The sequence below is a fragment of the Aplosporella prunicola genome, assembly GCF_010093885.1.
Source record: "Aplosporella prunicola CBS 121167 unplaced genomic scaffold K452scaffold_21, whole genome shotgun sequence".
NCBI classification, from domain to species: domain Eukaryota; kingdom Fungi; phylum Ascomycota; class Dothideomycetes; order Botryosphaeriales; family Aplosporellaceae; genus Aplosporella; species Aplosporella prunicola.
In genome coordinates, this window is record NW_022983549.1 from 416,178 (window position 1) to 440,057 (window position 23,880).

At 57.3% G+C, this 23,880-nt stretch overlaps 12 protein-coding genes and 1 non-coding gene across 13 annotated transcripts; 8 read left to right on the forward strand and 5 right to left on the reverse strand.

Annotated features, from left to right (window-relative positions):
* Nucleotides 1-989: 989 nt before the first annotated feature.
* On the reverse strand, nucleotides 990-1,077 carry K452DRAFT_t118. Its single transcript has one exon. It is a non-coding gene; the product is annotated as a tRNA-Pro (tRNA).
* Nucleotides 1,078-4,188: 3,111 nt separating this feature from the next.
* K452DRAFT_337933 (uncharacterized protein) lies at nucleotides 4,189-5,012 on the forward strand. The gene has a single exon (XM_033545273.1). It carries the CDS (start codon nucleotides 4,297-4,299, stop codon nucleotides 4,780-4,782), a length of 486 nt encoding a protein of 161 aa, XP_033394790.1. The 5' UTR covers nucleotides 4,189-4,296; the 3' UTR covers nucleotides 4,783-5,012.
* Nucleotides 5,013-5,259: 247 nt separating this feature from the next.
* On the forward strand, nucleotides 5,260-5,784 carry K452DRAFT_311025 (uncharacterized protein; the record flags this gene model as incomplete). The annotated part of the gene is made up of 1 exon (XM_033543381.1): nucleotides 5,260-5,784. The coding sequence occupies one exon, from the start codon at nucleotides 5,260-5,262 to the stop codon at nucleotides 5,782-5,784; it is 525 nt and encodes a 174-aa protein (XP_033394791.1).
* Nucleotides 5,785-5,937: 153 nt separating this feature from the next.
* K452DRAFT_352761 (uncharacterized protein) lies at nucleotides 5,938-7,790 on the forward strand (the record flags this gene model as incomplete). Its single annotated transcript, XM_033545790.1, has 5 exons — nucleotides 5,938-6,153; nucleotides 6,203-6,222; nucleotides 6,275-6,355; nucleotides 6,412-7,323; nucleotides 7,385-7,790. 5 exons carry the CDS (start codon nucleotides 5,938-5,940, stop codon nucleotides 7,701-7,703), a joined length of 1,548 nt encoding a protein of 515 aa, XP_033394792.1. The 3' UTR covers nucleotides 7,704-7,790.
* A 255-nt stretch (nucleotides 7,791-8,045) lies between these two features.
* On the reverse strand, nucleotides 8,046-10,507 carry K452DRAFT_360807 (glycosyltransferase family 31 protein; the record flags this gene model as incomplete). Its single annotated transcript, XM_033546373.1, has 5 exons — nucleotides 9,952-10,507; nucleotides 9,494-9,747; nucleotides 8,566-9,319; nucleotides 8,180-8,507; nucleotides 8,046-8,089 (listed from the first exon to the last, which is right to left on the reverse strand). The coding sequence occupies exons 1-5, from the start codon at nucleotides 10,075-10,077 to the stop codon at nucleotides 8,046-8,048; spliced, it is 1,506 nt and encodes a 501-aa protein (XP_033394793.1). The 5' UTR covers nucleotides 10,078-10,507.
* K452DRAFT_80600 (uncharacterized protein) lies at nucleotides 10,271-11,292 on the reverse strand. The gene has a single exon (XM_033547171.1). The coding sequence runs from the start codon at nucleotides 10,980-10,982 to the stop codon at nucleotides 10,365-10,367; it is 618 nt and encodes a 205-aa protein (XP_033394794.1). The 5' UTR covers nucleotides 10,983-11,292; the 3' UTR covers nucleotides 10,271-10,364.
* A 720-nt stretch (nucleotides 11,293-12,012) lies between these two features.
* K452DRAFT_300646 (uncharacterized protein) lies at nucleotides 12,013-13,082 on the forward strand (the record flags this gene model as incomplete). The annotated part of the gene is made up of 2 exons (XM_033542353.1): nucleotides 12,013-12,242; nucleotides 12,302-13,082. The coding sequence occupies 2 exons, from the start codon at nucleotides 12,013-12,015 to the stop codon at nucleotides 13,080-13,082; spliced, it is 1,011 nt and encodes a 336-aa protein (XP_033394795.1).
* Nucleotides 13,083-13,224: 142 nt separating this feature from the next.
* On the forward strand, nucleotides 13,225-13,802 carry K452DRAFT_290187 (uncharacterized protein). Its single transcript, XM_033540956.1, has 2 exons — nucleotides 13,225-13,254; nucleotides 13,332-13,802. Exon 2 carries the CDS (start codon nucleotides 13,443-13,445, stop codon nucleotides 13,620-13,622), a length of 180 nt encoding a protein of 59 aa, XP_033394796.1. The 5' UTR covers nucleotides 13,225-13,254; nucleotides 13,332-13,442; the 3' UTR covers nucleotides 13,623-13,802.
* Nucleotides 13,803-15,224: 1,422 nt separating this feature from the next.
* K452DRAFT_360809 (uncharacterized protein) lies at nucleotides 15,225-16,572 on the reverse strand (the record flags this gene model as incomplete). Its single annotated transcript, XM_033546374.1, has 2 exons — nucleotides 16,163-16,572; nucleotides 15,225-16,020 (listed from the first exon to the last, which is right to left on the reverse strand). The coding sequence occupies exons 1-2, from the start codon at nucleotides 16,399-16,401 to the stop codon at nucleotides 15,225-15,227; spliced, it is 1,035 nt and encodes a 344-aa protein (XP_033394797.1). The 5' UTR covers nucleotides 16,402-16,572.
* Nucleotides 16,573-16,943: 371 nt separating this feature from the next.
* Nucleotides 16,944-18,747, reverse strand: K452DRAFT_320706 (uncharacterized protein). Its single transcript, XM_033544346.1, has 2 exons — nucleotides 18,599-18,747; nucleotides 16,944-18,535 (listed from the first exon to the last, which is right to left on the reverse strand). Exons 1-2 carry the CDS (start codon nucleotides 18,698-18,700, stop codon nucleotides 17,309-17,311), a joined length of 1,329 nt encoding a protein of 442 aa, XP_033394798.1. The 5' UTR covers nucleotides 18,701-18,747; the 3' UTR covers nucleotides 16,944-17,308.
* Nucleotides 18,748-18,962: 215 nt separating this feature from the next.
* Nucleotides 18,963-21,339, forward strand: K452DRAFT_233201 (uncharacterized protein; the record flags this gene model as incomplete). Its single annotated transcript, XM_033537287.1, has 2 exons — nucleotides 18,963-21,038; nucleotides 21,202-21,339. The coding sequence occupies 2 exons, from the start codon at nucleotides 18,963-18,965 to the stop codon at nucleotides 21,337-21,339; spliced, it is 2,214 nt and encodes a 737-aa protein (XP_033394799.1).
* Nucleotides 21,278-22,157, forward strand: K452DRAFT_80658 (uncharacterized protein). Its single transcript, XM_033547172.1, has one exon. The coding sequence runs from the start codon at nucleotides 21,404-21,406 to the stop codon at nucleotides 22,049-22,051; it is 648 nt and encodes a 215-aa protein (XP_033394800.1). The 5' UTR covers nucleotides 21,278-21,403; the 3' UTR covers nucleotides 22,052-22,157.
* A 228-nt stretch (nucleotides 22,158-22,385) lies between these two features.
* Nucleotides 22,386-23,363, forward strand: K452DRAFT_80676 (uncharacterized protein). The gene is made up of 2 exons (XM_033547173.1): nucleotides 22,386-22,694; nucleotides 22,743-23,363. The coding sequence occupies exons 1-2, from the start codon at nucleotides 22,556-22,558 to the stop codon at nucleotides 23,261-23,263; spliced, it is 660 nt and encodes a 219-aa protein (XP_033394801.1). The 5' UTR covers nucleotides 22,386-22,555; the 3' UTR covers nucleotides 23,264-23,363.
* The last annotated feature ends 517 nt before the right edge of the window (nucleotides 23,364-23,880 follow it).

Here is a 23,880-nt window from a genome sequence, read left to right on the forward strand (position 1 = left end):
TCTTGGTGGGCAAGAGGAGTCGGGGTTGCAGGCTGACGAAGGAGGGTCTGGAATTGCCCGCTGGACAGCTGCTTGCTCGGCGTTGACCCGCTGGACCAATCACGTCGGCGGGCACGAGCTGGGCATACGAATGATGCTCACGGACTCCACGCGCTCTCAACTTTCAGCCGCTGCGATCACCGGAGCCAAGAGCTGCTTCGTCGTTTCAGCACTCTCGGCACTGCCTGAACCTCTCTTTCTTCCGTCGGCCTCTTGCTCTCTCTCAGCCGTGTCCCCGCCGCAAACGCGAGCCGCAGCACGTCGTCGTGTATCACTTGCTTACCCTCTTCTTCAAGCACACACCACCACCCACGCCGCGCGCCAAGGAAAACCCAATTCCGCTAATAAGATTTCCGACGTCTCAGCTTCCTGACCGCCAAGATATCCGGCTCTATACGTATATTGACTTCAAATCTCTGCCTGCCGCTGCACCACCCTGCCACCCGGGCCCTCGCTAGCACCCATACCGAGAGAACCAAGAGCCCGTTGCAACAAGGCAAATGCCATCTTCACCGTCGAATTGGCGGGTCAAGGCTTTGAAACCGGAGATTTAGACTGATCAGACGACATCCTGCAGGGGCGAAGATACTGCTAGATGCTGATCAATACATACGTTGGTTCAAGTCAGCGAGTCGGACATTTTTCATTAAACGCAACCACGTCAGCGAGGCGGTGCTGTCGAAAATAGAGCTCAGGACTGTATTCCGTAACGACCCCATCACAGCCCAACGCCGCCCGCAGTCGCACAAGCCCGACAGATCCAACGCCTGGGCCCAAACATCCGCCCCGGGCCCGAGCACCTGGACCCTGACGGTTCCCGGCAACCGTTCAGCGGGCACGGCCTGTCTCGGCTCCGCGCCGCCCTAACGTCAAAATTCTCCAAAAGCAAAAAAATTCTCTGCAGCCCCAACTTTCTGCTCCTGCCACCATCCCCCACCGCAGCAAAAAAAGGGTCTTGCCGCGACTCGAACGCGGGGCCTCTCGCAAACAACTCAGGGTGAACCCTAAGCGAGAATCATACCACTAGACCACAAGACCGAAGTGTGACTCCTAGAAGGAGTTGAGGTTAGTTTTGGCTGTTGCCAATATATACTGATAATATCCGAACTCTAAAAGAACCTCCATGATCAGTCGAGGGAAAGCTGTAGGTATCATGGCACGTTAACCGTCTTATCATCTTGTCTTGCCTCTTTGCACTGAAACAACCGGAGATTCACGCCACATGAAGCAGAAATTCGGACGTGACCGCCTTCCCCCCTTGTTGACTCAATGAAACACCAAAATGATCGCCTTGTGATAGGAGCTTGTCCCGCTGCTAATCAACAGCCTTATAGCAAACCATTTGTGTGATGATCACAATGATGCCAATACTTTAGTGAGTTACCGAGCACTTAATGAGGGTGTTAACATGCTTTACTGAATTTGCTAAGACAGCGGGAACAGAGCAATGATGGGAAATAAGCCGAGATGGCGATGAGCACCGCGATTAACCTTTCAGCCCACCAACGCCATATATCTTGGCGAGGCCGAAGACCAAAGTCCCGCTGAAGGCGCTTTTAATGCCAGAAACAGACTCAACGCCACGATACTTTATCACGTCAACACTGTATGGTTATAAGCCCGGATTGAGCATTAGCACATAAAGTTTGTCGATTTCATAGGTATGGTATTCATCCTTACATGGGCTGAAAAGCCGCAGTCTTACTAACCTTTAGATTACTCAATATTGAATCGACTGCGAGTATATAACCCGTCTAGTACGGAAAAGACAAGTTCTCTTAACGTTTTAATCTAGTGCGAGATAGAGTAGGTACGCCGCTGTGCCTTTTTCGCGTTCGGCCTTGAAGCGCCCTTGTATCTAGAATTTCCTGCTATCCCCGTTAATCCAAGTAAAAGAGCGTTTTTCTTTCCTAGATATTAACTTCACCGGCCCGAGGCTTAAATCCCATAGTGCCATATGGCTCCGCAGCCACGAATAGGTACTAGAAGTTCTTATCCAGATGATCCTCGATCTTCTACTTACAAGTTATTTAAAAACTACACCTGTCATCGGCGCCCGGTTTCTCTTTGTGTCAATTAGTATCTTGACTGACTTCTCTCGCGTAAGTCTATGTTTAAATACCGATGAAGGCGAGCTCACCGGTATGGCTTCGCTCATACCTTATACCTTAGCTGTTCGAACTGATAAAGCCCAGTCAAGGTAGCAAGATTTCCGGTCTATGTAGATTGAAGAGGTGCTGTTCCATCATGAGAGTAGCGTCAAAGGCTGATCGTCATTGCTGCAAACGGGACCCAAAACAGCATCTCGACAGAAAATGGATGAGACATGTAACCAATACAAACCTACCCTTGCCTTTTGGATACCTTTGTTCAGTGCTTCAGAGTATCCGAAACTTAACATTGCTGGGAATGTTTGGCAGAGAAAGAGAACCGAAGGAAACGACGGGTCGAGAGCGACAGATCAAATACTGGCAGTGTAGCACAAAGGAGCCATTTCCCAGACTATAACATGGCGTAAAAGTCTACATTGGGGTCAAATTGGAAAGAAAGAGTATGTTTTGCTAGTCGTGCATTGGGGAACATGTAGGGCAAAGACACGAGTGCCCGCCCCCTCCGCGTCTGGGCAACAACGCGCATTTGCTCTTGCCCCGCATCCGACTCCGGACACCACGGTCCACACCGGATTTCCGCTTCAGCTTCACCACCACAATCACAACTAGCACATGCGAACACGACTTGTTTGACGATCGGTCCACGATGAAATGGCGCAGGCGCCGTTTCTTTTGTTCGTCCAATGGACGACAGCTACGTCGCCCATCACTCTCCCACGCGCCAATGCATGCAGCCTCGCAAGGCTAGCCTTCCGGTGTAACGCTTTGGGCTAGCCTAGTCTCGCCTTTTTCTGGGGCCATCGGTGGCTCCGGTATGAGGCTCTGCCGCTTCATGAGATCGATCGGAACGTGCCGGATGGCAAATCGGGCTCTCATTCGCATGATCTCTCGTCTTTGACTGCCTACTGGAATGCAGTTTACCGCCACCCTGCTGATACAAGGCAGAACGCTGTGAAGATGCGTTGTACTTCCTTCCGAAACGTGCTGTCTGATCATTAATTGTCGTCCTTGAGAGGAGCAGGGCGCATCAGTTGCCCAATAATTTAGGCGGCGCAGCATCTGGCGGGCCTGATGTCCCAGTCGCGAGATTTTTGGACGCCAGTTTTCTGGTACCTCAGCTCATATGTACCCACGCGTACAAATGGCGATGCTGCTTGCTCTGGTGTGTCCCACTGTGGAGCCGTTTCTAAACTGGTAAGCCGACCTGTATTTAAGACTAGCACCGCCACGGCGGATTACTGGACGTCCGAAACAGGGACCCGCGGAAAGCTTCCTTGCTAACTATAACGAATACAGCAGTAATCGATGAGGCTGCATTCGAGTGGAGCCTAAAAAGGGCGTGGCGGAGGTACAGGCCGATGCAGGTACGGCCGTCCTGAGGCTTCGCATGTCAGCCATGTTCAATCCTTACCACGTCGCACAAGATCCGTCGGTGCATATGCCTTCTTTCGTAAAATGACAAAGAGGTCTACATGTGTATTTCAGTTGACACGATGCAGGACCAAAGACTAGCAGACGGAATCGGACAAGATAAAGCTTACAGCTTCAGTGACTGCGTTTGTCTCGGATTTGCTTTGATGGACTTTGCGATGGAGTCTGATTCAGCACCTACGGTTGCCCTGGACTTGGGACTGTTGATATTTTCATACCATGACAAGGCAATTTTGCCTGGCGATTCATTTGCCTACAAGGTAAGGTTGACTTCAGATCACTTTGGGACGTGGCTGGCAAGTTTATGACAGGCTATTTTTGATTCCTCAGACACTTTTGCGCAGGGCGCTCTGTCTTTGGGCTCAGTATAAAAGACCATTTGGTTCCGAGCCTTTTGGGTCAGACAAAACATCAGAAACTTGTCCGGCAACGACCTCATTTAATCACTGTTTTCATTCTGCTGTCCTCAATTCTTTTTTATCTCCTTACTCTGATCAAAAAACCGCTTTACCGATATCCCATCAATATCATAGCCAACCTACAAAGCGTTGATTCTGAAACTGCAAAAGAATTCTGTCTGGATACCTTTTGCTACCTTGAACATTTGCTGCTTTTTCCGGAGACTCGCAGATAGCCATCTTTCAGTCATCGCTTCCACATTTATACCCTGGGAACAGACCACTATCTATCTTCAACACTTCTATTTCAGGAAACAATGGCTATACAGATGCCCACACCATTTTCCTCCACTACCTCGGCAGACGTTTGGGTCTGCTGCCAGTGCCAAGGAGAGAACTTGGTCCAGAATGCACCTCAACGATGCCCTCTCTGTCAACACTACAGGTGTGGTTATTGCGTTGGCTCAGCCCACTGTTCTTGGAGCTCGACATTTCAGTGCTTAAAAGGGACTGCCGAAGGGTGCCCGGCTACCCTTATACCGTCCGATCCCACATGTGGTGAATCCGGCCGCTTGACCGAGTTCAGTGGTCTCGATTCATATGAATACTCCTCGCCCACCGCCGAAATATCGATAATCGCCATTCCTCTACCAAAGACCTCCCCTGAAATTGCTCCTCTGGTAGCAGGCTTCGGCGATACGTGGTATTGTTGCGGATGCGGGACTCTCAACCACAACGGCGTTGCGCTTGATCGATGTCCTGTCTGCGCTCACTACAAATGCTCTCTATGTTCCCATGCCTAAAAATAATTTCAGTGAGAAAGCAGTAACGGTAGACTGTTTCTCTCCTCCTCTCCTCCTTTTATCAATCAATCCTTTCCATTGCCCATCTTTCTTTCTCTGTTGATCCTGTTGTATGCTCTTGTTCGATTTTTTTTGTTCGTTATCTATTTCCTCAAGTCCCTGCACCCGCTTTCAACACCCATGATAGTTCTTTTCTTACATCTTGGTTACCATCGCATAGTGACTTCTGTATCGGCATTGTCTTTCCATTGTTTCAGATCTCATGCGTTCTGCTCTTTTGTGCTTTGCTTTTGAATTCCCGCGTTTAAAAATCAACCACCATCTACTACACTAAAAGGAAAAGACCGGAAGGCATATAATTGGCTAGATCGCTCCTTTATGTACTTTGCATTTAAGCATCGCAATAATAGAGCACCGTTAGCATCCGTTGGAGTCTGCTCCAGCCACAACTATCGGCGGCTGCGATACCGGTTCACAATGACCCGAATCCAAAAGCCCGAGTTCCGTCACGATTCAAGAGTATCTCAAGATCAACAGGGAAACGAGGCCCCAAATTGGTTGGCTCAACGCCTGGACCATTCGACCCCGTGGGGAAGCCGCAAGAAAAGCGGGTCTGGTAGCACCGCCAACCCCGCACGGCGCCAGTCTAGACTTTCGCGTATCCTGATGACGTTCTGCTTCTCTATCGCACGTTCAACTCGTCGCCCACAAATTCATCGCCGCAGCCACCGAGTAATGCTTGCGGGATCTGCGGGATCGCCGTGCGGCGGATCTCAAGTAGTGTTGGAGGCGTGGACACGAGATCTGATACCTCTACAGGCGAAGCATCGCTTGGAAAAGCTTGGATACGCTTGCTGTCATCCCGCTTCCATGGGCCGCTTATTGGCTGAGGACCATAGTACCGATCCCTGCATTGCCCTACCACTACCGACGACGTCCCCAGAGCTTGCAACCGTGTTGATGTTCACGCGCGCTAAACGAGTGGAGGCAAGGGCGGGATAGGCCGCGGTGGTTGCAGTCTGCCAGCGTTGACGTCGAACGGCAGCTGGCTGAAGCATATAACTTCCGGTCCCGCGGGGTATATGTACCTAGGACTGCGTCAAAAGCAAAAAGCAAAAACCCAAACCCTTGTGGAAAATCCGTCCATCTACCATCATGGTCAATTTCGACTTCGGCCTCCAAGGCGAACAGGAACCGTCGCTGGCGGATGTCCATGCTCAGCAAGACCGCAGGCCCTCTGCCACTGAAGCCATCGCTGCGGATCGCCGGCGGAAGAGCGTCAGTGATAGGGCGGTGACTGGTGCTTCTCAAATCACGACGAGGCAGTCAATCGTTCCCGTGACTTTGGTCACTACTCTGTTCTTCTTATGGGTTAGTACTACAACACAATTGATGATACCCAAACCTAACTTGGCATCAGGGATTTGCGTATGGTTTGCTGTAAGACCACTGGAACATGGGTTGTGTTGATAAAGATCTAACGAGCTGCAAGAGATGTCTTGAACTCTAGATTCCAGGTCGCTCTAAATATTACACAGGGCCAATCCTCTGGTTTGCAAGGAGCATATTTCGGGTATGTATCAAGAGAGTTCAATCATTTCACCCACAAGCCGTCACTGACGTACAAAGTGCTTACTTCGTCGGCCCCCTGACCTACTCTGGTTGGTTTGTTCGTCGCTTTGGATACCGATATACCTTCATGCTGGGCCTCAGCATTTACTGTGTCGGCGCACTGATGTTCTGGCCCTCAGCCGTCAAGCGCTCTTTTGGCGGGTTCTGCGGCTCCATGTTCATCGTCGGCTCCGGTCTGTCCACTCTCGAGACATCAGCAAACCCATACATCGCCGTGTGCGGCCCGCCTCGTTGGTCCGAGTTCCGTCTCGAGCTATCCCAGTCCTTCCAAGCCGTAGGTTCCGTCATCGCGCCCGTGCTAGCCTCCCAGGTCATCTTCAAGAATGTGGGCTCGGACGGCAAGTCGCTGGAATCCGTGCAATGGGTATATTTAGGCATCGCGGGATTCGTGGCATTGCTAGCCGTGGTCTTCTACTTCGCTCCCATCCCTGAGATTACGGACGCAGATATGGCGGACCAGGCTGAGATGACGACGTCCAGCACCGGTTTCGAGGACAAGCCGCTCCGCAAGCAGTACACGTTGTTCTGGGGCGTGGCGGCGCAGTTCTCGTATGTCGGCGCCCAGGTCGGCATCGCGGGCTACTTCATCAACTACTACACGCACGCGCGCCCGGACGAGCCTACCATCAAAGCTCAACACCAGGGCGCCAATTTCTACGCCATTGCGCAGGCGCTGTTTGCCGTGGGCCGGTTTGCGGCCGCTGGGCTCATGATGGTCACGAAGCCACGTTTGATCTTGCTCGCGTTTCAGACGCTCATCATGGTGTTCATCTCGCTGGCTATTGGCATAGACACCGGCCATGGCACCGAGGCGAATTGGGGCGGCCTGTCCATGCTCATGATAGTGCTGTTCTTCGAGTCGTGCATCTTCCCGACCATCTTCACCTTGTCGCTGCGCGGGCTGGGCAGGTAAGCAACCCCACCGCGCGCGTGCGTTCAGAAACACTCATCGCTGACTCCATTCGCGCAGACACACCAAGCGCGGCGCCTCGTATCTCGTGGCCTCGGTCTGCGGCGGCGCCGTCGTGCCCGCCATCCTGGGCAATGTCGCCGACAAGATCGGCACGCGCAAGGCCATGGTTGTGCCGTTGGCCTTCTTCATCATCGCGTGGAGCTTCCCGATCTATTTGAATTTGTTCAAGGCCAAGGAACTCGACGCGTACAGGGAGTCTAAGGTCGGCTTGTCTGAGGGTGAGGTCGATCCTGATTCGAGGGTTGCACGGGAGAAGGGCGATGTTGAGGCTCATCAGGTTGAGATTGTTAGGACGACGTCGGGGAAGAGTAAGTGAGTGAGTGGTATGGTTCGAGTTCTGTGGGAAAGTTTGGTTTTTAGTACGTGTTTGAGCGTGCGTTTTATGTGTTTGTACGACTAGGCGTAATCGCAGATCTAATGAGAGTGAGTTCTTATTAAAGACTTTATTCGCTGTGCTAGGATGCCTCTTGATGTGCAGGCACTTTTTTTTAAATCTAGCTTATAAGTTTGTTTGGTGAGATACTCAGTAAGAACGGAAGTTAAAAGTCGAGTGGTATACTGGCCACCGTAAAGGTACCTATGATTAACTACTTCAGGTGTTACGCACCTGGAGTTCGAGTGTTGTCATGACGCTGGAGAAACTGACGTAGTAGCCAGTTTAGAGGGCCTTCGGGCCTGACTTTTTGTTTGCTAGGGAACCATCTGTTAGTATTTTAGTTTTGCTTTAGCTGTTCACTCAGTTGTTAACAACCGACACAACCCACTATGCCAGTACCCAATCCTCATTCTTACACTTCGCGTCCATCTGCTGCATAAAAGCCTCCATCCGGTCCATTATCCAACCCGACCGGACCCTCACCGGCGCCGCAGCGTCGGTCTGATGCCCCAGCTTCACCCCAAACGAGACTTTGCAGCTCTGGCCGGCAAACGAAAACCGCAGGCACTGCTCTACGCGCTCGCACACAGCGCGACACTTCTCGAATGAATCGAGCGGGACACCGCCGCTAGACACACCAACACCAGCCTCAGAGAGGTTATCCCAATCGTCGCGTTCCAGCACGAGCTGCGGCAGGATAAACTCCCTAAAGACGTCGCCATGCCTCAAGAGGCTCCCGTTATGCTGCCGCAAAACCATTAGCACACAATCCCATCAGTGAGAAGCGCAATCTCGAACGCACCTCCCTGCCCCAGCGCTCCTCAAACGCAAACAGCTCGCCCAGCTCCTCCGGCGCGATATGGTGGTACGTCATAGCATAATAGCACCACAGCACGCGGCCGTACTTCACAATCCCCCATTCCTCGTCGCGCGGCGCCTCGCTCTCGAAATTCGGCCACGCCTGCAGCAGCGACGTGCCCGTATCGGCCAGGGCGTGGGTCAGATCCGCGTCGCCAGCCCAATGCCTCCTGACATAGTCCTCGTAGCCCGCCCTATCGCGCGCCACAACATCCACCAAGGCCTCGAGCGCCGGACGCGAGACGATGAAGCCCGCGCCCCCGTACGCGAACAGCGTGTCTCTGTTGTGCATCTGACGGCCGATGTAGAGCGGCAAGCGGGGGTCGAAAAGCTCGAGGTACGCCAGCAGCGTGCGCAGCGCGACAAACGTGTCCGCCTCGACGAACAGAAACCAGCGGGCGGCGGGCGGGCTCGCGCGCAGCGCCACCGCCGCCATGGGCAAGAACTTCCAGCGGTCCAGCCGCCACGCGGGGTTGGCCTGGCGTCCGCGGTGCGAGTTCCCCACCGCGGCCCACTGCGCGAGCTCGTGGGGCGAGAAGGCCGCCGCGACGCTGCCGGCCGCGTGCAGCTGCGTGTAGAAGGCAAATTCTGCGGGGTAGGCGGCTTGCGTGGCGGGCGAGACGGCGTCGTTGGCCAGCACGTCGCTGACGCTGTGCCCCGCGATGGTTTCGGCCAGGTCCGAGTACAGCCCGTATGAGCTTGGGGCGAGGCAGTGCAGCGTTGTGCTGGGCCGAGAGCACGGCGCATGGGTCCAGTGCCGGTGCCTGTGCTGGTGCTGGTGCTGCTACTGCGGGCGCTGAGGTGAGGGTGTAGTGCATGAGGAAGAGGAAGGCTATTGCTGCAAAGGCGCAGGCTGCATAGCGCAGTTGGACAAGCAGCGGCGTGCTGTACATGCTAGAGACGGGGCTATAGGGGAATAGCAGGAGCCATTTGGCATTGGTGGGTTTCCTGGAATAGCCATTGAAATATCTGATACAGCTTCCTGGCGTCTAGGCTTGTGGTTTAGGGCGACTTCCCATTCGTCGATCAGAGCGGGTGGCTTACTCCTAAAAGACCCCTGAGAATCATTGGAAGATGGGCCAAAAAGAGGGCCGACGCGGAGATGCCATGCCATTGTCATTAGAGTCTGTCAAAATATCAGTAATATATTAGACTATACAGGCTCGGGCAGTGAGTCAACAACAATCCCCGCCTTCCCACCCCGCAATCACTGCAACTCCACACAACCCGCCCACGGCCCCTTCCGTCCCGACGTCCCCAACTCAGACGGCGACAGCCCGCCCCTCAGTTCCGCCCGCGCCTCACTCTGCAGCTCCTGCACCGAGCGCACCAGAAACCCGCCCTCGTACCCACGCACCGCGCCGCCCGCGTAACCATACGGAAACGCGGCAGCAGCGGCAGCAGCGGCAGCGGCAGCGGCGGCAGAATGGTCGATCGGCCCAGGGCCCTGCTGCATCCCTAGCCCCAGCGCAGCTTCGGCGTGCGCGCCCCCGCCGTCCCCGCAGTTGCTGTTCAGCTCTTGCTGTTGCTGCTGCCGCCGCCTGCTTTGCTGCCATAGCCAGATCCCTGCGCCCAGCGCGACGCCGATGCCGATGCCGGCTTTGGCGCCTGCGCTGAGCAGCGCGCTGCCAGTTGCTGTTGCCGCGGCAGCAGCAGCAGCACCGTCCGTAGCACTCGCAGAAGCGGGTTCCGAAATGCTGGTCAAGACGCCCGTTGCAGTGGCGGCAGGGGTGCCAGTGGACGTCAAGGCAGCCCCAGAGGAGGCATGAGCAGAGCTGTACGCAGCCAGCGACTGCGCAGCGGCGCTATTGAGGGCGGAGCGGGACTCCTTTGCTTTGGCGACGGCGGCGGCGGGGTCAAGGCCCTGCTGCGGGTTGGCGAAGCGGCTTCAGCAGATGTTGATCTGGCGGCGGCCGTTGGTGCACGTCTGGGACGGGGCGTCGCAGCACCAGGAGTAGGTGACGCCGTCGGCGGTGCTGGAGCAGCCGAGCTGGGCGTCCGACGGGCTGGGCGTCGTGTCGCTGTCGTCGGTGGAGGCGATGGGGGCCCCGGTGCAGAGGACGTTCCAGGTCCAGCAGATGCTGCGTAGCGGCCGTTAGTGCGCGTGTTTAGGTGAGTGTGTATGTGTGGCAGCACGGAGACGCACGAGTCGGGCGCGTCGCAGCTGAAGACGACGCGTCGGCTGGGGAGGTAGGCGCATAGGCTGCCGGTGTTGGTGATGTTGTTTGCGGAGATTGTTGTGCCGTCATAGGAGCACGTGTTTGGCTTGTTGGTGTAGAAAAAAATGGGATCATCGTCCTCGGCCAGCGAGGAGGTGATGAAGCAGAGAAAAAAGGTCAGGGCCGTTGCCATCAACCGCATCGTGAAGGAAAACGCCGCGCCACCAGAGCTAAGCTCTGCTCGAGCTGCTGCTGGGCCATCTTAAAGCACGCTGCTGCGCTGCTGTGCCGCATGGCTAATTGTGGAGCTCCGCGCTTATGGTGTTGGCGCTGTGGAGTGCCGTTCCGTGATAGGCGCCTGCAAGGGGCGCTGGGTGGTTATACGTGGGATCTTTCGACCTGAAGATAGACTTTGGCGTGAGAAAATGGGAAATCGGATCAGCTGGTAAGTTTGCATGGTCATTCGCTTGTTTTTCCAGAATTTTCCGGCTTTGTTTACAGTAGCTTTGTTGTTGCAGTGCGTGATGTGGGTTTCCCCGATATTTAGACACAGGCTTCTTTATAAGCTCCCGAAAGCACGAGACAGCTCGCTTCTGTATACAAGTCGGGAAACGGCGTTCGGGCACCGGATGCATCATCCGTACGGAGTATTGGATGTGACAAACAGACGGAATAGAGCAGTTGAATTGCGCCTGCGAAAGCATGATCGATATTCGGTAGCAGTATAGACCCTGATCTCCCCCGCTCTTTCCTCCTCTTTCTCGTCCCCCAACTTGAAGCACTGCAAACATTCACCTCACGTTCGTCTATTTTTCCGGCCGTCCCTGCTCCTATTTTCTCGGTCCTCTGCAGATGCGGCTGAGCTGCTGAAATCGACCAGGGAGGATCCCTGTAGTGCAACTCGAGCGAAATGACAGAGCTAACAAAAGAAAGCATAGTCATGCACCTAACCTGATCATGTTTCTATCGGTGTCAGCCTTAGGATTAGGGTCTACATGGTGTAACGCACCAAAAAGGTGCGGATTAACTCGATAAGTCTGCCATTGACCATGCGCTAACGGCTGAAAGAATGCTGATCCTGCAGACGCACGACTCGGGCTCTGCACCACCCCTGCCGCATCTCCGTACAACCCGTGTCATCCTAAAAATTTTTGGGGGCCGGCAATTGGCGTCTTCCTTCAAGATGATGTCGGTCCCGCCATCCGCCAGCCACTTTCTTACTCCGTTCCACCATGCCGTCATTGTCGCCGATGCTGTTGACGGCAGCGCTGCTATCCGTCTCCTTCCTCGTTGGCACCTCACTGGCCGACGTAGACCCCATCTTCTTCTACAGCAACAACTATGACGTGTGTTCCTTCAATAGAGTGACGATCACCGATACCAATAACAGCCCCAGCAACAACTACTCGCTTTGCGCCTACCAACCCGACAAGAAAATCATCTTCAACTGCCCGGGTGACCCGTATGTACCCTCCATTAGTACGCAACCTCGCTCGGCTGGGACTAACACTATCCCTGCAGCATCTGCTGGACAACAGGTCAGACATGCAACACCAAGTCAGTGAAGTGCACCACCAACATCAATGGTCAGGAATACAACTGGTGCTGCGATGAGGCGCAGCAGTGCACCAAAACGACGGGCCAGAAAAACATCTGCTGGAGCGGCTTCCAGAATCCCGACAAAGGCCTCTCGGGCAGCGAACGGGCTTCGCGCGCAGAGGCATCGCATGTGGCAATGAATAGCGCGGCGAGCGAGAGTCTCTCAGCGTATTCACGCACGGCTTCGCCATCTTCATCCGCCACTACCTCCGCCTCTGCCGCTGCTTCCGCTTCCGCTTCGACAACCGCATCCGCCTCCACGTCCGCCGCAGCGAGCAGCAGCAACACCAGCTCCTCCACCGGCGGCAGCTCCGGCCTCAGCACGTCGGCCAAAGCCGGCATCGGCGTAGGCGTCAGCCTTGGCGTTCTCGGCTTCGCCGCCCTGGGCGGCGGGATTTTTCTCTGGCGGCGGAGCCGGAACCGGAACCGGAACCGGCGGCAAAGCGGGCCCGACGAAAGCGAGGAGAGCAAAAGCGAGCAGCAGGCAGCTGCTGCGGCGGCTGCGGCTCCTGCCGGCAGTGATGCTGATCCGAGCTATTACGCTCCGCCGCCCGGCTATCATAAGCCGGATGCACCGCTCTCGCCTATGAGCCCCATGACCGAGTTGCAGGGGCAGCAGAGGATAGAGCTGTCGGGTGAGGAGAGGGTGGAGCTGCACGGGGAGTCGAGGGCCGAGCTTCCGGGCGGTGGGGTGACGAAGTAGGGGGGTGGGGGGAGCTGCTTGGCGCGAATTTAAAACAGAAGAGGATGGATGGGCTTGGGTGGGTGAAATGTGTGTGTTTCTGCTGGGTCTAACAATAAACATGCTCGCGCTGCAGCGAGCTTATAATGATACCCAGAGCCGGTCGGGATGAGGTGATGCATGCGAACGATTGGTATGTTTTCGAGTCTTTGGCAGGAACAGGGTAGTTTGCTTGTGCAGTGGATATCTTTGTATTAATAAAGGATGTAGTATATTCGACGTGCCAAGGTCTTAAAATAGGCTAAAGCGGAACAGTAGACCAAACATCTGGTTCCGTATCATGGCCCCCACAGAGAGAGGCAGCCGTTTATATATATATATATGGCATCATCCTGCCTTCTGCACTCCCACAAGCCACACCGTCGACCAAGAATCAACAATCCTATGAAAAGTTCAAAGAAGCCGATTGGGCCTCGCCTCTCCCTCATCACTCCAACTTATCCACCGCACTCACCACCCAGGGCCCAAAACGCGATGCGTATACCCGGAGGGTGGTGCTGATGACGCACAGCAGCGCACACCCATGCGTATCGACAGCAATCGTAAAGGATGAAGACTGGCATTATTATGCCATCTTGGGTGGTTGTAGTTGCGTGCTTGGACGGTTTGATATGTCAGACACCGGGTTCGTGGCCGCGTTGCATAGGAGCTTGTAGGATACGATATCCCTCTTTACCTTCGTACTAGCATCGTCGAGGATGTCGCTATAGCGCTTATATAGGCGCTTATATATAGTTATTTTCTTAGCGAGGTAAGTTGGTGAATTATGATGTGAGCTGCCGGTGCCGGACCGGCCGTTTCCAATTCCTGTGATTATAGTCCAGTGTAGTGTCATCTTCCTGTGCGGATTGGTGTGGGAGAGTGTGGGTTAGGAGAGACGGGAGGCTTTTAAAGAGATCTGAATGGATGAGCTGGACGTAGACGTTGTAGCAGAACCCGGCTGTTATGGATATATCTATAAGGTAAATTTAAATCCGCACCACGATTCTCTAGCCTCTATCCTAATGAAAACAATAAACAATGATAAAGCCTTCTTACGCCGTTCCCTTCTCATTAAATCCTTTTAATGCCAAACACCGTACCCGTCGCCAGTGAAGCGAAACCCCTCCTAAGTTTCGATCGTCACTGAATAACCGTGTCCGAATGTGACCACTTTCGGGTTCATACTCTGCCGTTTATACAATTGCAGTACTGCCTCAATCCTATACCGCAATTAATTGGAAGAAATACGCGTTGCGTTGTTGAAGAAGTCATACTACACTTACCAAAAAAGCAGCATCAGCGCAGACGACCCCACCACACCTCCTTCCCTCGCCAGGCTTTATAAACACCCCCAACTCCCGTTTCCCTTTCTCACTACAAGCAGCATGCACTATTTAATCCTCCGAAACAACTTCAAAACATTCCAAACCCAATCACGGCGGGTCATGTCACGTCACCACCACAACGCCCACCACCTCCAAGCCATCTCCACTACACTCCACCACACCGCACAACCACTCACAACAAACTTTTCAAAAGCCACTAACGAAGCGCATCACGGCACACAAACGCGGCCCACCAGCGCCTCAAAGGGCTGATGGCATGCGTCACTGTCTCAAGCACCTAGGGAGCGCGGCGTCAAAGCGGGAAGTTATTGTGAGCGGGCGCGGGCGCTGGATCAGGAGGGACGAGGAACGCAGCACCCTCAAGAGGACGTCTGTACGCGATAGCACATGGGAACCATGCGCACCAGTGGTCTGCTGTGGTGGTGGCCGGGGCGTGGGGGTTGAGGATGTGGTGTTGCTGCTTGGTTTTTATGTAAATCAACACACAGTTAAAGTGCTGCGAACATGCGTAGCGTTCTTGGGGGGGGGTTTCGATCTGGGCTAATGCGTTCTGCTAGCGTATTGCAGGGCCCAGCTGAATAGCATATATAATATAAGCATAGATTGCTGCTTCGTGATACGTTAACCTGTTATTCATCTCCTTGCCACCCACTCAAGCATACGTCACGCCATGACATACGAACCCACCCTCCCCCTCCACTCCCAGCCAAGAACGCCCACCAACTCACCCCTAACCCACCAACCCACCAACCCACCACCTCACCCCCAAACCAACTCACACACTCCGCGACGTCCCCGTCTCAATCAGCTTCGACCTGGGCCTAACCCGCCACCAGCCAGCATCCCCCGGCAGCTCCGACCTCCCGCGCTCCCGCTCAGCCTCCAAACTCACCGCCTGCAGTTCCTCGCGCGGCGAGCTCTGCAGCTCCTGCACTGGACAAGCAGCCGCCGCGTCGTCCTTTGTCGCCTCCTGCTGCTGCAGCTGCAGCTGGTGCAGCTGGGGGCTGTACGCGTAGGGATACGGCGCCGCGGCGTCGGCGGCTGCTGTTGGCGGCGGCGGTGGTGGTGGTGGTTGTGCGCCTTGTTGTTGCTGCGTGCCGCCTTCGGCCCCCGACCGTCCTCCCCCTCGCCGTCGCAGCAGGAGGTACGCGCTTGTGGCCAGCGCGGCGAGGCCCATGACGCCGACGCTGACGGCGACCCCGACGCCAGCTTTCGCGCCTGTGCTGAGTCCGGATGACGACGAAGAAGAAGAGGAGGAGGAGGAGGAGCCGCTGCCGCTGCTCGCTGTCGCGGACGCAGAGCCCCAGCCCGCGTACGCGTTGCCAGTCGACGACGACGTAGCAGTAGTTTTAGGAGGCGGGGGCGCGGTGGCCAAGTACGCCGAGATAGACGCGTTAGCCTTGCTATTGAAAGCGACGCTGGAACTTTGCGCCTTCGCTATCGCCTCGTTTTCGGTCAGGTTGTACTGCGGGTTCTTGAAGCGGCTCCAGCAGAGGTTGATCTGGTCTGGGACGCGCGGGCAGTCTTCGCTGCTGTCGCAGCACCAGGAGTAGGCGTTGTCGGTGCTGGTGCTGCACGTCATGGTCATATTGGTGGGGCAGGGGTATTCGGACTTGGCCCAGCAGACGCTGGGCGCGGGCGGTGCGTGTTAGCGTCGTGGTGTTGCCGTACTGGGGAGTGATAGGAGGAGGGGAAGGAAGTGGGTGGACTCACTTGTCCCCAGCCGGACAGCTGTACATACGATGCCGACCTGGCACCCAAGCGCACATGCTGCCATTGCCCTCGAGGCCCGGGTCGTCCAGCTGATCATCATACTGGACGCAGGCATTCGTGCTTGTGTAGAAGAAGAAGTGAGAATTGTCATCGCTATCACCATCCGCCAGCGCCAAAGAACTCGTCAGTAGCAACAACAGCAGCGGCAACGAGGCCAACAGCTTCGGCAGTATCCGCATGGCGATGGTAGCGTGAGCGTAGCGTAAGCGCAGAGCGAATAAACAGGTCGTGAGCCTTAGCAGAGTCCGAGGTGAGTGACACCCAGGCAGACAAGCAAGCAAAGTAGCAAAGCAGAAGAGCAGCGCAGAGCATAACCACTCCCACACATCCCACAAACAGCGGCACCCCCCCTCTTAAACAGCACCATGGCCCACCCCACCCCAACCGCAGCCCCGCGCGCACCCGGCTGAGTAATAGTGGATCTCGGCATGCACAACCACATGTCCTCGCGAGCGAGAGTGGAGCCGCCAGATGCAGCGCGATGGGAACGGCGGCTGACGTGCAGGAGATCTGCGCATGCGTGTGGGTTGTGTTTGGGGGAGGCGGCTGCGGATGCGTGTACCTATGCGTGTGGTGGTGGGGTTGATTGGTTGCTTGGGCGTGGGTGTAGCTACCTAGGGAGGGAGGAGGTTTGGGCTGGTTGGTGATTGCGTCTGCGAACCTACCTACTTAGGTGTGAAACCACCTGAGTACCCATGGCGATGCGTGCCGAGTCGTCAGTGTTGGCTGGTTAGATTGGAGAGGTAGGTAAGGTAGGTAGAGACGCATGGAAGGAAGGCACCACCAGCACACACCCTCCCCTCAAGCCAACTCCCCCCAAGCTAACCTAAGTAGGTACTAAAACAGCCATCACACTACACCACTGCATCAGCAGTCATAACCACCAACCACCATCCTACCCCTGAGAGCGCCACTGCCTGGCTGGCTGGCTGGATGGGTAAGGAAGACATCTACGCGTACCGTACGTAGCACCGAGAGAGCAAGAAAAGAAAACAAAAACAAAAGCCTGCCGCATACACACACACAGAGAGAGAGAGAGAGAGAGAGAGAGAGTTTAGCTAATGCACTAGACAGTAGTCGACAAGCTCAGCGCTTGCCGCCCCTGCCTTTGCCCCTGCCTCCTCGGGCACTTCCACCTCCACCTCCACCACCACCGTTCTCCCTCCCCACCGCCTTCGCCCGACTCGTTGCCGTCGGCCGCTCGAATGACCTGCATGCGCGCTTCGGCCGGGGCGCCTGCTCTTCGGGCTCGGGCTCGGGCTCGGGCTCGGGTACCGGTACCGATTCCGATTCCGGTTCCGGTTCCGCGTCGCCATCGCCATCGCCATCAGCAGCAGCAGGCGTAGCAGCTTTACGCTTGCGCTTGCGGGTGCGCGGCGGCGACGGGTCGGGCGGGGCATCTGCATCTCTGCCACCCGGAACTTCCTCCTCTACAGGCCCCCCATCGACACTCTCGTTCTCCTTCCCAGCCTCTCCCCTCCGTCCCCTCACCCACGCCTCAATCTCGCCTTCTGCGTCCTCGTCGTCCTCTGCAGCCGCAAACATCTCGTCCGCGAGCTCGCCCGCGATGGCATCTGCGTCGTCTGCTCCTGCTTCTCCCTCTTCGTCTTCGTCGGCGGCGGGGGCGCCGCCGAGCATCCGCAGCGCGTACCGCAGCAGCGTGGCCTGGTCTAGGCCTGCGGGAATGGTGCCGCCGGCTGCGGCGAGGTTCTCCGAGAGGGCGCGCGTTAGTGCGGCGGGGTCAATGCCGGATGGGCCGAGGAGGTCGTTCAGGTCTGTGGCTTCGGGGTTTGCTTCATCCCCGTCTTCCTCTTCCCAGTCGTCTTCTTCGTCGGCGTCGTCTGCTGCGTTGTCCGGTATTGCCGTGGGTTTGTCGGCTGTGGTTTCGGGGCTAGGTTTGGGTTTTGGCGTAGGCGACGCAAACCGCGTCCGCCAGTCCTTCAGCAGCGCAAACGTGTCCTTGGACTCAGCGGCGAAGGGCCTGCCACGCGATACGCGGTCGGCGAGGTCCTGGCGCCTGGCGCGCGAGAGCCAGACCACGGTCGGGGTGGGAGATAGCTTTGCGCCATCCGCATCCTCCTCACTATCTTGCGCAGACGCAGCCCTGCGCTTCTTCTTCGGCGGGGACCCAGGCGCGCGCGTCCTCCTGCGCTTTTTGGAGAGGGGTTGTTGGTGGTGGGGCTCGGCGTCGTGGTAGCCGTCCGAGTTGTACTCGATGTCGATCCAGTAGGCGAAGACGTCGGAGTCGTAGCCGTCGTCGCCGGGCGTGAAGGAGGGCGGAGGAGAGGCGACGGCGTGCTCGGCGAGGGCGTCCTGGCGAGGGATGATAGGTTAGTGGGGAGGGTAGAGAGGGCGGGGGTGTGCTGGGGTGCTGACTGCGGCTGTGTCGTCTTCCGGGATGTAGAGCCAGGCGTCGTCGTCGTCAAAGTCGAAGTCGTCGTAGAGAGCGGCGTCCGGGTCGTCGCCGTAGTCGGACATGGCAGTAGGAGAGAGAAGTGAAGCGAGGTGCGAGAATGCGACAGGTGATGTCGCGAGATTATTGTTGATTGCTGGATGGCGTCAGTGGCCGGGTGAGAAAGTTGTTTTGGCGAGTCAGACAAGCCGCAATCGAGTCCCTCTCTCGGCTCCCCCCGGCGCCCGTCCTTACCCCGCCTCTACCCGCAGTCCGGGGTAATGACACTACATCCACATCTACTACCCCTCCCCCTCCTCGCAGTTACATAGATAGACCTCCCTCACCATGTCACTAACTGCACTGCGGCCCCTCTCCTCCATCCTCATCGCCAACCGCGGCGAAATCGCCCTCCGCGTCGGCCGCACCGCCGCCGCCAGCGGCATCCGCGTCACAACCCTGTACACAGACCCCGACGCGCAGTCCCAGCACGCCCTCAGCACGCCCTTTGCCGTGAACCTCGGCGCGCCGCCCGCCTACCTCGACGGCGCGCGCATCATCGCCGTCGCCAAGCAAGAGGCCTGCGCAGCCATCCACCCGGGCTACGGCTTCCTGAGCGAGAACGCCGCCTTTGCGCGCGCCGTCACCGACGCCGGCCTCGTCTTTATCGGACCCCCGTGGAAGGCCATCGAGGCCATGGGCAGCAAGAGCCGCTCCAAGGAGATCATGAGCGCCGCCGGCGTGCCCTGCGTCCCCGGCTACCACGGCGCAGAGCAGAGCGAGGCGCGCCTGGCCGCCGAGGCCGACAAGATCGGCTACCCCGTCCTGCTCAAGGCTGTCAAGGGCGGCGGCGGGAAGGGCATGCGCATTGTGCGTGCGCCGGGCGAGTTTGCGCAGGCGCTGCAGAGCGCCAAGAGCGAAGCGCGCAGCAGCTTCGGCGACGACGCCATGCTGGTCGAGCGGTACATCGGCCGCCCGCGCCACGTCGAGGTGCAGGTCTTTGCCGACAAGCACGGCAACTGCGTCGCCCTGGGCGAGCGCGACTGCAGCGTGCAGCGCCGGCACCAGAAGATCCTCGAGGAGTCGCCCGCGCCGCACCTCTCGCCCGAAGTGCGCGAGGACCTGTGGGACAAGGCGCGGCGGGCGGCGCTGGCCGTCGGGTACGAGGGCGCGGGCACGGTCGAGTTCATCCTCGACACGGAGAGCGGCGACTTCTTCTTCATGGAGATGAACACGCGGCTGCAAGTCGAGCACCCCGTCACCGAAGCCGTGACGGGCCAGGACCTTGTGCAGTGGCAGCTGCTGGTCGCGGCGGGCGAGCCACTCCCACTCTCCCAAGCTGACATCGCCGCGCGCATTGCCTCGCGAGGCCACGCCGTCGAGGCCCGCATCTACGCCGAAGACCCCGCCCGCGGCTTCGTGCCCGACTCCGGGCGCCTGCTGCACCTGCGCCTCCCGCTGCTGAGCCCCGACGTGCGCATCGACGCGGGCTTCGTCGCCGGCGACACCGTGTCCAGCCACTACGACCCCATGATCGCGAAGCTGATTGTGCGCGGCGAGACGCGCGCCGCCGCGCTGCAGAAGATGCGCGCCGCGCTCGAGGAGTACGAGATTGCCGGCCCGGCGACCAACATCGAGTTCCTGAAGCGCGTCGTCAGCAGCCCGCCGTTCGTGGCCGGCGATCTCGACACCGGCTTCATCGAGCGCCACCGGGCCGAGCTGTTTGCGCACGCGGCGGCGCCAGCAGAGGTGCTCGCGCAGGCGGCGCTGGGCGTGCTACTACAGGAAGAGGCGGCTGGGTCTTCCAGTCCTTTCGGACCAGCGCCCCTCAGCGCGCCCCTCGGCTTCACGGGCTCAAGCTACTCCTCCCGCGCCATACGGCTGCTGCAGCCCGACCCCGCAGGCGTGGCCCCGCCCACCGCAAGCACAGTCACGCTCCAGCGCACCGCGCCGCACACGTACACCATCGTCGTCTCGACCGCCTCGGACGCCTCAACCGGCTCCCCCCAGACCTTTGCGCCCGTCACCGCGACCCTCAACCCCGACACGCACGTCCTCACGTCCTTCTACCCGCACACGCGCCTCGCAACCACACTGGTAACACACCCAGACGCGAGCGCCGACGACGGCGCAGCCACCGAGCAAGCGGCCCCGCAGCCGCTGACGCTGTTCCAGCGCGGCGCCAAATTCGGCCTGCAGGTCGCGGCGCCGGGGTGGGCGGAGCGGGCGCTGCGCTCGGCGGATGCGGCGACAAGCAGCGTGCGCGCGCCCATGCCGTGTCGGGTGCTGAGTGTGAGGGTCAAGGCGGGGGAGAGGGTGGAGCCCGAACAGGTGCTTGTTGTTGTGGAGAGTATGAAGATGGAGATGGTGGTGAGGGCGGGGGCGGGGGGAGGGGTTGTGAGGAGGGTGGTCCATGGGGAGGGGGTGAGTGCTTTGTTCTTTCTGTTCATTATTCTTTCCTTATTCCTTCTTCTCCCTTCTCCCTTCTCCCTTCCCCCTTCTCCCTTCCCTCCCATCTTCTTCCTTATGTTTGCGTAACCGTGAGTGCAAGAGTAAGAGAGTGCTAACGCCATTTCCTCGCACACAGGACATCGTGGCTGCAGGCACCGCGCTCGTCGAGTTCGAGGACGAAGAGGACGGCGCAGCTGCAGACGCGCCGTCCAAGTCGAGCCTGCCGCCGCCGCCGGAACCGCAGGCGCAGTCGCAGCCGCGGCCGCGGGCGTAGCGCGTAGTGCGGAAGGCGGGGATCGAGCAACGGCGCGCTGGGAGGAGGAGAGCCGGTGGTGGTGATGATTGAGGTGGGCAAGGGGCGCGGTACATACATATCATGCAGTTCCGATGGCGTTACGGAAGGAAGGATGGATCAATGGTGTCGGCGTAATGCGGGGGCGTTAACGGCGCAGTCAGTCAGTCAGTCACTCTATCAGTCAGTCAGCCAAGTAACCATACACGCATACATACATGCTTCTGGGCTCGTAGATCGTAGCCACATACCCAGGCCAGCAAACCTGCTCCAACGCCGGTCGTCAAAGCACGTACGTACCTACGCACGCACATACACACATGCATATACACAAGCATATGCATGCGCGATTGTCTGCATCTGCGGACATGGCGTGTGGGAGACCGCTACTAGGCGCCTGCTTGGTTTACCTGGGAACTTGGGCTTTTGGAGGAAGGAGGGGGAGGCGCTTGGGCGGCTGTTATTGCTACCTAGGGAGGTAGGTGTTTGTGTGTGCCGGACGGCGGGTACGGTGGCTACGGAATGGCTAGCTGGCTATGCAGACGAGATGCGCGCTGCTTCTTCTTCTTCTTCTTCTTCTTCTTCTTCTTCTTCTTCTTCTTCTTTGTTTTCTTTTCTTTCAGTGATTTGGTCCGAGACGCTGCTACTTGCCGCAGCAAGATTTGTCCTGTTGCTCAAGTTCAACGACACGTAGAGGGCCGACCTGTGGTAAGTGGGGTTGGCGTGTCGGCTTGGTGGAATATGTGCTGATGATGTGGTTGGTTGTTGTTTGTGCGTGGTTGGATAGCAGGGGTTTTGTGCGGCAGTGCTGCCTGCTTGGTTGGGGGCGTTGGCATTGAGGGGAGGCAGCGTCTGGGTACGCCTACCTACCTATCTACCTAAGCAGACGACCTAGGTCCCAGCCTTTATGCAAGAGTTGGCAACAAGACATTCGGTGCCGCCGCCGCTGCTGCGTTTCTCCTGTCTGGCTCTTGCGGGGCTAGGCCGTTTCGCTCCCATCTCTCGGACGAGAGTGGCATGGCTGCCTCCCTCTGCGCTAACTATAGATGTTAACGCGATGCAAAATAGCTGCCGATGAGATGGAGTGAGTCGGTTGTTTTGTCTCTACACGGTACCACCTTCAGTGCCGTACAGCAGCGTATCAGACAGATCAGCTTACCTATGATATCGTTAGATACTAGACCGGTCAGTACGACACATGTATACTATTAGGAACCACAGCGCCCAGTGCAAGAGCCACGCTATGACAGCTACTGAAAGCAACCATGCCGATTTATGCTCGGCAGGTGCTGGTCCTAGGTCGTTTTGGTCGCTTTATAGTCAAACGACGCCTTACTGTACGTAACCGAAGGTTGACAAAAGGGTATTATTAACGGGGGCAGCAGTCAAAACTCCCTACCTGCGCAAACCTCACTCCCTCGCCGATCCCGACTCTATATGTGGCTGTGCCGATGCCGGCCCATCGCCAGGGAGTTCTGAATGCGGCTCCGGCAGCTCGGCCTGTAGCTCAAGAGGGCGCGACGAGTTGTGCAGCTCGAACAGCTGCGTGCTGTGCAGCTCCTGCTCCTGCAGACCCTGCAGCTCGACCCGCGGCGAGCTTTGCAGTTCCTGCACTTGGGGACCGCCTTTTTCCTGCTCGTCTGAGGCGTCTGATCCTCCTCCTCCTCCTGCTGCTGCTGCTCCTGATTCTGATCCTGCTCCGTCCCGTTTGATGCCCCGTCGTCGTAGCAGCCATGCACTAGTTGCTAGTGCGCCGAGGCCTATGACGCCTACGCCCACTGCGACGCCTGATCCGGCTTTGGCGCCTGTGCTGAGTGCGGGCGAGCCGTGTGTTTGGTCTGGTGGGGATGTGATTGTGGCGCTGGTGGTGCTGGAAGCAGTTGTGAAAGATGCGGTCTTCATATAGGCCGCTATGGAGGAGCTGGCGGCGCTGTTGACTGCCGCGTTGGAGTGCTGCGCGTTGACGATGGCCTCGTTTTAAGTGAAGTTCTGTTGGGGGTTCATGAAGCGGCTCCAGCAGATATTGATCTGGCCTGTAAGACGCGGGCAGTTTTCGTTGATGCCGCAGCACCAGGAGTAGGTGCCGAAGATTTCTGTGCTGCAACTCACGCTCGTGTTGCTGCAGGGTTGCTCCGATTCGGTCCAACATACGCTGGAGCGGGTAAGGTGAGCGTGTTAGCGAGTGGCGTGTTGTTGGTAGTAATAATATTTCGTTGATGGGCTTTGTTTACTAGGGGATGATAGAGGAATATGGGAGTGGGAAGAGGAGAGAGTACCTAGATGGAGGGGGGTACTCACTTGTCTCCTGCCTGACAGCTGTATATGCGATGGTAGCTGGGCCGCCAAGCACATAAACTGCCGTTGCCATCTATGCCAGGGTCGTCCAACTGGTCGCCGTGCTGAATGCATGTGTTGTTGCTTGTATAGAAGAAGATGGGTTTGTCGGCATCGCTGTCTGCTAGCGCGGAGGTGTGGCTGATGGAGAATGGAAGTAACAGCGACAACGACAAAACCGCCAACGAC

Bases quoted from the DNA above. Each gene is read 5' to 3' on its own strand.
- K452DRAFT_80676 (XM_033547173.1), top strand. From the start codon at position 22,556: ATGTATACTATTAGGAACCACAGCGCCCAGTGCAAGAGCCACGCTATG. The intron at 22,695-22,742 runs GTACGTAACCGA...CGGGGGCAGCAG, and splicing joins TAGTCAAACGACGCCTTACT to TCAAAACTCCCTACCTGCGC.
- K452DRAFT_80600 (XM_033547171.1), bottom strand. From the start codon at position 10,982: ATGCGGTTGATGGCAACGGCCCTGACCTTTTTTCTCTGCTTCATCACC.
- K452DRAFT_80658 (XM_033547172.1), top strand. From the start codon at position 21,404: ATGATTGAGGTGGGCAAGGGGCGCGGTACATACATATCATGCAGTTCC.
- K452DRAFT_320706 (XM_033544346.1), bottom strand. From the start codon at position 18,700: ATGTCCGACTACGGCGACGACCCGGACGCCGCTCTCTACGACGACTTC. The intron at 18,536-18,598 runs GTCAGCACCCCA...ATCCCTCGCCAG, and splicing joins CGGAAGACGACACAGCCGCA to GACGCCCTCGCCGAGCACGC.
- K452DRAFT_290187 (XM_033540956.1), top strand. From the start codon at position 13,443: ATGGCATCATCCTGCCTTCTGCACTCCCACAAGCCACACCGTCGACCA.
- K452DRAFT_337933 (XM_033545273.1), top strand. From the start codon at position 4,297: ATGGCTATACAGATGCCCACACCATTTTCCTCCACTACCTCGGCAGAC.